Source organism: Triticum dicoccoides, chromosome 1A (assembly GCF_002162155.2).
Source record: "Triticum dicoccoides isolate Atlit2015 ecotype Zavitan chromosome 1A, WEW_v2.0, whole genome shotgun sequence".
Taxonomy (NCBI): domain Eukaryota; kingdom Viridiplantae; phylum Streptophyta; class Magnoliopsida; order Poales; family Poaceae; genus Triticum; species Triticum dicoccoides.
This window is the reverse complement of record NC_041380.1, coordinates 443,177,148-443,187,026: the sequence shown is the minus strand read 5'-3', so window position 1 is coordinate 443,187,026 and position 9,879 is coordinate 443,177,148. Positions and strand designations below refer to the sequence as shown.

At 41.5% G+C, this 9,879-nt stretch overlaps 1 protein-coding gene and 1 pseudogene across 2 annotated transcripts in view; one reads left to right on the top strand and one right to left on the bottom strand.

Moving 5' to 3' along the window:
• LOC119277770 overlaps positions 1 to 7,088 on the top strand; it is a 13,077-nt pseudogene extending 5,989 nt beyond the window's left edge.
• The window catches only part of LOC119277777, an 11,750-nt gene extending 2,163 nt beyond the window's left edge, over positions 1 to 9,587 (bottom strand). The window contains exons 1-2 of one of the 2 annotated variants that reach the window (XR_005137311.1): positions 9,121 to 9,587; positions 8,503 to 9,030 (exon numbers count right to left, since the gene is read on the bottom strand). Coding sequence is in view for 1 of the 2 variants with exons in the window: in XM_037559104.1 (XP_037415001.1) it covers positions 8,575 to 9,030; positions 9,121 to 9,477 (813 nt within the window). In the remaining variant the exon portion in view is untranslated. Of the gene's footprint in view, positions 1 to 8,446; positions 9,031 to 9,120 lie in introns of those variants that run through there. The other variant, XM_037559104.1, reaches the window with a different exon arrangement.
• Positions 9,588 to 9,879: the final 292 nt, after the last annotated feature.

The following is a 9,879-nucleotide window of genomic DNA, read 5'->3' as shown; positions in this document are numbered from 1 at the left end:
CCGCACACACACACACACACAAAGGCGAGAGGAAGTTATTTATCTCTTGTAATTTTTGCCTAGGACACAAATAGCAATGTTCCTGGATTAAGCTTTGCAGGTTATGATTTTGTATCATTCCTTACATTCGCAAAAAATTCATGTGTTTTGGGAACACGAAAATGCAAAAACAAGCTAGGGTACAAGTTAGACGGTTCTACAAATTTCAAGGTTTAATAATACATATTTCATAGTTCAGTGTTCAACTCGAACCAAGCACCATGGTCTAGGGTTCCCTGACCTAGATGTAAAATTGAACTTCAGTTCAGTATTGAATACATAAGAAGACGGGGAAATGGTTGCTCAAACAGAATTCACCCATTTTTCTTAGTTACATGCCCAAAAAGAAGGTTTGGACAATTCGTCGCTCCTTGACGTCTAAGCCGTGAACTAATAAATGCAATTTAACCCCAAGTGACGGTGTCACCCACAAAACTCGATTAAAACCCGGTAGAAATGATTTGTAGCTTAGTACTCCCTAACACATGCTGCATGGCTCCTCTCTTCTTCCTCCCAAGCTAGCCCAACCCCACATTGTGAAATTAACATGACAATTTTTTTTCCGCTTTAGCATACAGCTGACTGATGTAGCACTGAAGTGAAATAGAAGTCAAGTTAAGTACCATAGTAGCCTACGAGTAAAATTTACTCAGGAGTGTTTCGTTTGTTTAAATGGTATGTAAGTTGAAATATAATGCACGTCAACAACAACAACAACAACGAAGCCTTTAGTCCCAAACAAGTTGGGATAGGTTAGAGGTGAAACCCATAAGATCTCGCAACCAACTCACGGTTCTGGCACATGGATAGCAAGCTTCCACGCACCCCTGTCCATGGCTAGTTCTGCACGTCACATTGCAATGAAATGATTTGACAGTGTGCCATATAGAAATAGGTCATTGAACACTCATATAATGTCATTGTCTGTTTATATATATACAACATAAGAGGGTAAACATTTTAATGTCTTGATCGTAGAAATATTTTCTATTTTTTGAGTAAGTTCATGTTAAATTATTTTATTTCACAGGACTTTGTCTAGCTGTTAATATCTGGTTGTATTTATTTTTCTGATGTACAATCTGCAAAGCTCTATTGATCATATTATTTGTTAATATATCTATTCCATAAGAAAAAATGATTTATTTGGTAGTGTTGATCACTTGATTAAGCAGCCAGGGTATCAAGATTTAATTTTCCCTCTTGCCACCTGCATTGTAATGTCGGGGGCATATGAAGATGATTTTGACAAAGCTGACGAAATTATTTACACTGGCGAAGGAGGGAACAATTTGCTTGGCAACGGTCACCAGAAAACTGAACAAACGTTGCTTCGGGGAAACTTGGCACTGAAGGTTACTTCCCGGGGTTCCTTTGATTTTTATATCGTGCAAAAACCTATCTTGTTGTTTCAGTTTTTCATTCTTTCTTGTATGTATAATCTATAGTCACACTTCAATTATAATGTGCTCAGCCTTATTATTTTCTTCTTCCCATATAACATTTGTTTTCTTTCTTTCTTTCTATTATTTGTAATCTTATTCGAGTTGAACATTTTTTTTTTCAAAAAGGAGGTTGAAATCCCAAGCTTGCATCATTGCGATGCACACAGCCATTGATTGCATCACCAAGTTTAGAGTAGCTTATGCTCTTCCTTTTCCATCTCAAGAATTAGTTCTCTTCCAAATGCTAATAGTCGCCTCTTACTTCTACTAGTAATAATGTACGTGCAATGCACGTTTATATTAGGTAGGATATTAGTTGCACGTTGGTATTTGGTAAGATATCAATTACTTTTTCGCGAAAATGGTAGGATATTAATTACATGACAGATTTCAAGGGATAGCGTTAAGTCAAAATGTGTTTATAACCAATGGCAGTGGTGGGTAATTAGAGCGTCAAACGTGTTTGGTGCTCAACATTGGAGTGATTTGAACCGCTAGATAACATGATTTGACGGTCGAGATGATTTGGATCTGCCCATTTGGGTCTTTTTATATTGGTATAGATTAAAGGTTGAATAGCATCCATTGCAATTACCAGTTCTCTTTGTAATCTACTACCTCGGTCCCAAAATATAAGACATCTTTGCAGTTCGTCTTATATTTTGGGACAGAGGTAGTACTTCTCACAGTTTTTGTTCTTCGTATTGATTAACCTTTGCTGCTGGCTCTCGAGTGACATAATTTAATATTGTGCAGAATAGCAAGGATAATGGCAACCCTATACGGGTTATTCGTGGGCATATAGAAAAGAACAGCTACACTGGAAAAGTGTACACCTATGATGGATTGTACAAGGTTTTTATCTCCTAGATTATCTTAATATCAAATATCTGTTTGGTACCAAGTGTATGTAGGCTGATAGTTTTGAACTAATCATCCAAACTAGCGACTTAGTGTGATATTTTTATTTTGCCGAAGAGTCACCTAGTGTGATCTTATTATCAAATATAACCTCCGTCTGGAATTAACTGGCGCAGAAATGAGTGTAGACGCGTTTCAGTGTGTAGATACACTCATTTCAGCGACAGTTAATTCCAGACGGAGGGAGCATTTGTATATCTATTCAAATATTTCTTCCATTAACTTAAGGCTCTAGTCTGAAGCAAATTGAAGTATTCCATCAGCGATAGTTGCAGTGATCTTGCCTCCTGTTATATGTCTTATCTTTACTGCTTCTGAAACTTGAACATGTCTCATGGTTGCATCTTGAGTAACTTATTTTATGACTACAAATGTTACATAGGTAGTGGATTGCTTGTCAGAGAAAGGAGTGCGCGGGCATTTGGTTTTCAAGTTCAGATTGAAGCGTCTTGAAGGTCAACCACCTTTGACAACTTCCAGGGTAGAGTTTACAAGCTCAAGCTGATTTCAGCCCCTTATCTTCTTGTTTTCGATATCTCTTTATTCTTCTTTTTGCATTATAAGAGCACTTGTATCAACATTTCAATCTAGTATAGTATTATTATTGACTGAACTAGGTTCCAAGATCATGGCTGTAATCAGATGTTCAGTTGTGGCTCGATTTTGGCTGAACCATTTGGAATCTTCGTCAAAGAGTTGTCAAATGTGTATGAAACAAAAAATTATGCAAAAAAAAAAGTAAAGAAAACTGGAAAATAACCAAGTTGACTGGGAAACCGCTGTGAACTTGGAAACGATCTAGGAAACAGGAGGTACCATTTTTTTACTGCTATTGTTCTTACAATCCGGGATCACATGCGTTCTTAGAATCCTTAATCACATATGTAGTTTGTGCCTTTTCTTTACTGTGTATTTTTCTCACAGAAGAACTTCTTGTGCTTGGATCTTTCAGTTCAGTTATCCAGCAATTTCCTAGTACTTGATGTTGGTTAGGAGTCTGAAGATGCAGTCCCCCTCTATTAAATTTCTTACCCTTTATAAATATCATAATATCGACTCTCTTGACTGACAGCCTATTGTACTCATGTTTCAAATCCTATGTTTGAGAAGCGATTTTCATTCCACTTAATTTTCTTTGACCCTGATGCTTTATTTAGTATTTCTTTACCTTTTAGCTTCTTATAAACACATATATGTGCAGGTGCTGTTTAATCGTGGAGATGTTCACATGCCAATTTCTGAATTACCTGGGTTCGTTATTTGAGCACTGACCATATTGATTTATCCTCAGTATTCATACTCTTTTGTCTTTTCCCTCCGGCTCTTACTATTTGTCTTTGAGTTTGTTCAATAGGTTGGTTTGTCGGGACATCTCTTATGGGCAGGAGAACATTCCAATTCCTGCTACAAATTTAGTTGATGATCCTCCTGTTCCTCCATCTGGTATGCTACAAACTTCTATTTATTCCCTTTAACTAGCTCTCCTGTCCATCGTTTTACCTGTTTTTATCATATGTGATTTTGGCCGCTAATTTTCTGTTTATGCCAGATGCTTGCTTGTTCTGTTCTTTTTTGACATGTGTTACTTGTATTGCTTGAGTTTCTCGCTTTTCACAAATATTGAGCGCACACACTATAATGATTTTATCTGCATCATGCCTTTTGTAGGCTTTGTGTACTCTAAGTCACTGCAGATTCCAGAATATATCAAGATGCCAGCTGACAGTATGGGTTGCAATTGCAAAGGAGATTGTTCTAGCTATACACACTGTTTGTGTGCTGATCGCAATGGCTCTGATCTACCATATGTGTCCACACAAAAGAAAGTGCGTGCTAAGCATCTGGATTCTACACATAAGAATGTTGGAAGGTAACATTTTGCGTTGAAGATCATTGGGCTTTTAGCATAATGTAATGTCAAAAAACATGTTTATGGTAATATTTGCCTACGATGTGAAGTGGCAATGGCGCATCAAGTTTTCAGGGAACGAAAAAAAATGTTGATCATGTACTCATTGTTCTTGGGCTGCAGCTCTTCTTTAATCGGTTGTGTAATCTTTAGGTTGGTGGAGCCCAAAGCAGTTGTGTTTGAGTGTGGTGCTAATTGTAGCTGCCACTGCAGCTGTGTAAATAGAACATCCCAGCAAGGATTGCAATACCGCCTAGAGGTACTACTTTTCTTAGTCTCTTATTTTCTTTTATGTGTTATATCCTTACTTCCTCCAGTCAGGTTTATAAGTTGAGCAAGGGTTTTCAGGTCTTTAATTTGACTAGCAAAACTTTTGTTATATGCCCACAAAAAATATATCTTCAGATTCGTCGTCGAGTGAAGTTTCAAAATATCTTTTTTGGCATATTAGATATGTTATGTTAGTCAAGTTAAAGACCTAAAATTTCATGCCTGACTTATATACACAACCGGACAGAGTATATTACATTGCCTTGTAGATTAACGAATCAAAATGTAAATTCAGGTGTTCAAGACTGAGTTAAAAGGTTGAAGTGTAAGAACGTGGGACACTATTCTTCCTGGGGCACTCATCTGTGAATACACTGGGGTACTGAGGAGAAACGCTGAAGTTGAAGGTTTGCTGGACAACAACTACATATTTGATATAGACTGTCTTCAGACCATTAAAGGCCTGGATGGGAGGAAGGTAATGCATTATTCTCTTCCGTTTGCTGGTTTCAACTTTGGAGCTGAACTGTTGTATGCTCGATGCCTCGATTTGATGCTATTTCTCCAAGTTACCAACTTACCATAATAAAACCAAGGATATATTACTGTGATGCACTACTTCTAGTTCTCAATACAATTGTTCTCTGTTAGAATGGGAAAGTGAAAGTGATATCATGATTGTCTTTGACTAGTAAAGTGATATCATGATATCATGATTTGTTCATCTTTCTAGAGCTAGTAATCGGCCTAGATTTTGTTGGAACAGATGGAGCAGCATATCCTGTAAAATGATCTACTATAATTTCCTCCACCTGAAGTTGTCATTTTCTTCCCTTTCCACAATGTCATATATTGTGTATTAACACATCATTACCATGATATTTGCTCGTTATTTTTCTACAGCAAAGGTCTGGCTCAGAACTGCATATGGCATCTCTTCAAGACGAGCATGACTTGGAGGCTTCTCAAGCCCCAGAGTATTGCATTGATGCTGGTTCCATTGGCAACATTGCGAGGTTCATAAATCATAGCTGCCAACCGAACCTTTTCATCCAGTGCGTATTGAGCTCACATAGAGATATCAAGCTAGCAAAAATCATGCTTGTTGCAGCTGATACCATACCACCTCTTCAGGTGAGTTTTTGTGACTAAAACTTGATTTTTTTTCAAGGAAAAATTAACTCTGTAAGATGTTAACCATGAAATTCAGTGATAGTTGAATCATAACTATTGAAGCTCTATTGTTCAGTTATTTGACCTGTTAATCTTAATGTGTTGATTAGTTAGTAATTTATTCATTTTCCCATGTTACGTTTTACTTTTTGCCTGGTCATCCTAAGTAGCACTAACCCTATTATATTGATGAATTGATATATCTGATAAACACATAGATGTCTAAGAGTAGCACCAACTCCCAGAAAGGTAAACTTGTGTTACTTTAAAACTCGGTGAGATAGTTGAATCAGAATCACTCAAGCTTTATCTTCAGTTATTTGTGGTACTTATCTATTTTCATTTAGTAATTCATTCATTTTCCATGTTACATTGCTCCTCAACCATGTTTGTGGTAGATCATCTTAAGACAATTGAACTGCTCTTTGCCCATATTTGTATTACTAGTAAGCTGTTACCTGTGTTTAAGAAGATAGATGTTTCATGAATAGCACTGAAAAGATGAACATGGCCACTGCTTTTGTCAAATATGTTTACAGAAATTATGAAATAAATTCGTTTCAACGTCAACAAATATTTGGTGAAAAATCTACAGCATCATTTTAATACTGCCGACCCTGAAATTTCTAGATACACTATAGAGATCAAAGTGAGAAAATTCGATCATACACATTCTAAGGCGTTATGTTTTTTTAGATAATGGAAGCTTCTTCTTTTTTTTACCCCCGGCCTATGGATCATAGATGCATGCACCCATACTAAGGTGATATGTATTTTATGAATTGGTTTTGTAAACTGCTGTTAAGTTAAATATTACGTAGTAGATATTGAAACATAATCAATTATATCAATTGTACAAGTGAGGGCACATGACCTTTTATCTTCCTGCTGCTTCACCTGCCTATGGCTTGCTGACTTGACTGTACTTGTTGCAGGAACTCTCGTATGACTACGGGTATGGAATGGACAGTGTCATTGATCCAGATGGCAATGTTGTCAAGTTAGCTTGCCATTGTGGTGCCTCTGACTGCCGAAAGTGGCTCTATTAGGTTCTTTGACAGGTGCCATAGTGCTTTTCATGGGAAACTCCAAGTTAGCTTGCTACTGTGGCACCTCTGACTGCCGAAAGCGACTATATTAGGTTTTTTTACTGTGTCATGGTGCTTCTAGGGAAACTCTTAACGTTATTACTCTTCATAGGACGCCATGCCATGCTTGCTGTGTAGCACAAGGGTAGTACCCAGGCGAAACATTTCATTTTGTGTAGATGACATGCTTGTTGTGCTACTTGACCGACATTCAGCCAATAGCATGACTAAATTAATATATTATGGGGTTTCCTTTTTCTACATTTTCTTTGCATTTCTTGTTTGCATTATTTATGTTTGTGTGATATACCTGTGATAGTTTTCTTTGCTTGGTCTTGTTTAAAAATGGAAAGGGATGATTAATGGCTCATAAGGAGACCTTTATACTGTCTCCAAAAAAGAGGAGACCTTTAGCCAGCATACTTTGATTTGTTGGAGCCAATACTATGTTATGAACAATTTCATTCTTCAGACTTTTAAGCTCCTGCCAGGCGCAAGGGTAGTCTGACTTATCCAAACTGCCCTCATGAGTAAATTTGTAGTAGTAGTACAAACTTGTACATGGTGTACCCTTGTATGGTTTGGAAGCCATATGTGGGTTGGTTCTGAAGCCCACACATTTGTCCTGCAACTGCAACTGTAAGAGAAGCCTTGATGATGGAAAAACATCAGGTTACTGAATCGCTCTGCTGACCGTCGAAGGATCCAAGAAGTTCCTAGCCAGCTATGTGGATTTGCTACCGATCATTGAGCAATTTCTACATGCAGATTTTGACAAAGAAGGTGCTAAGCTGATACATATCGAAGGGCGCCACCGCCCTTGGACCTAAACTCACGATTAAGTAGATGCGGGTGCCACCGCCAGAAGATCACGTTAATCTCAACGTCGACGGCCCCTTCCAGGCGGCTGATGGCACAGTGGACACTGGTATGATTAGTGCGTGATCACCGTGGTGGTGCCCTGGCGGTCGTTACAGCTGTGTGCTGAACCTTGGTACGATCTGTGCAGATGACCCTTAAACTGATACCTCTTGAGGAGTCTCGATGATTCAGTCCGTGGATGTTCACCTCTCGTGTTATTTATCCCAGGTTGCACCCAGGTTGCAGAGATAAAGGTGTTGCTCAATGGAGAGAGATGGATGTTAGCGTTAGGAAAATTCCTAGAAACCAAAACTTGGGTTATTGCTACTGTTCGTAGGCTACAGGCTCGTACTGTCTGCTGGCTCGGCAATTACCCGCTGGAGCTAACTAACTGACGCGGAACGCATCCTCCTCCACGTTTGATGAATATCAAGGTTTCATCAACCTTGGGGGGAGGGGTTCAATGCATAAACATTAGGTCTAATGTAATCTTGTTCTACTTTGCACTAGGTAGCATCACCATGTTTTGAGCGCTGTTATTTAAACGCTTGGTGGATGCTATTTTGGTTTTCAGGTATACAGAATAAAATTTGGCTCAGTTCAATAATATGGCTTTCAGGTTCCAGGGAAAGATGGCAACATGAACAGAGATACATAATCGTACCGACTACCAAGTACAGTACTACCAACGATGGCGTCCATTTTGGGGCCGAACAAGATTAGACTTGAGACACGAAACATGGAAGACAAAGACAGTAACTGAATGAAGCAACGCAAAGGCACAAAATACCCTCACCAATCGTCGAGCAGGGCAGGCACATGGATACATCGAAACAGAAGCGCAGGAATGCAGTGCAGGCCGCGACACCTAGTCGATGATTATGAAGGCAGTCCCCCCCTCGCCGCCCCAGAGCGACGTGGCCCCGCTCGCCTGAGGCGCCGCCGTCGCGCTCTGCTCGCTGCCCGGGGCCGGCGTGGCCCCGGTACCCTGAGACGCCGCCGCCTTCGGTTTCTCCTCGCCGTTGCAGAAGCCGAAGGACTTCGTCACGCGGTCCAGGAACCCGTTCAGCCGCGGGTCCTGGACCGGCGAGTCCTGCGCCGCCTTCGCGTTCTCCTCGCCGTCGCAGAAGCCGAACGACCTCGTCACGCGGTCCAGGAACTCGCTCAGCACCGGGTCGTTGACCGGCGAGTCCCGCACGCAGCAGACCTCGTCGACGCCGACTTCGTCGGAGCCGCCGCGGAACGGCCCGTCCGTCCACCGCACCGTGAAGCGGCACGCGCACCGCTCCTCGCCGCCCACGGTGACGTGAGCCGCTCTTTTCACCTGCGTATTCGGTCGGCGCTTGTTGATAAAGCATAACATACATGCGTGAGGAAAGAAGGAAGTGAGGACGGCGCAGCGCGAAGAGCGTACGGAATCGAGGACGGCGTCGTAGTACTTGCGCTCGCCGTCGGGCATGGCGCGGAGGACGCAGAGCGGCTGGCCGCGGCGGAGGTCGCCGCAGCGGGCGTCCTCGAGGGGCGGGCTCGCCGGGCGGAACCTGGCGCGGAGCGCGGCCACGTCGCCCGGGGAGGCGAGGTCGCCCGCGTCTGGGTCGTGCCACTCGTCGAACTCCTCGCGGAATTCCTCGAACATGACGCGCAGCGAGTCGCCCTGCAGCGCCATGCGCGCGCCGTACCACGCGCCGTCCTTTGCGCGGTACTCCAGGCGGGGAGGCGGCCGGCGCGGCGGGGCAGGGGCAGGGACCTTCCGGTTTCGCGGCGTCGGCATTGCCGCGGTACGGTGGGAGTGGCGGCCCTTGGGGTGGTTGGAGCGACACGGGGAGGGGGTTTCCCGATGTTTTCTACTAGTACTAGATCGTCAAGCGTCTCGATCTTTTATTACTCCCTCCACTCCTCATACTGGTGCACTCCCTCCGTTCCTTTATAAGGTGTATTTATTTCTTTTATAAAATTTCATAATATAAGTGCATTTTTTCTAATTCCTCAAAATCTGATTTTAGCCCTCTAGAAAAAGGAAAGTGTCTCTCCTTTGATTGCATGTATCTCTCCTTATAAAGAAAAAAAATACCTCTCTCCTGATTGTGTGTATCTCTTACTTTACTAGCCTAAATAATTTACTTGTCACTAATCAATGATTTAACGAAGGTTAATTTTGTATAATTTTATGCCT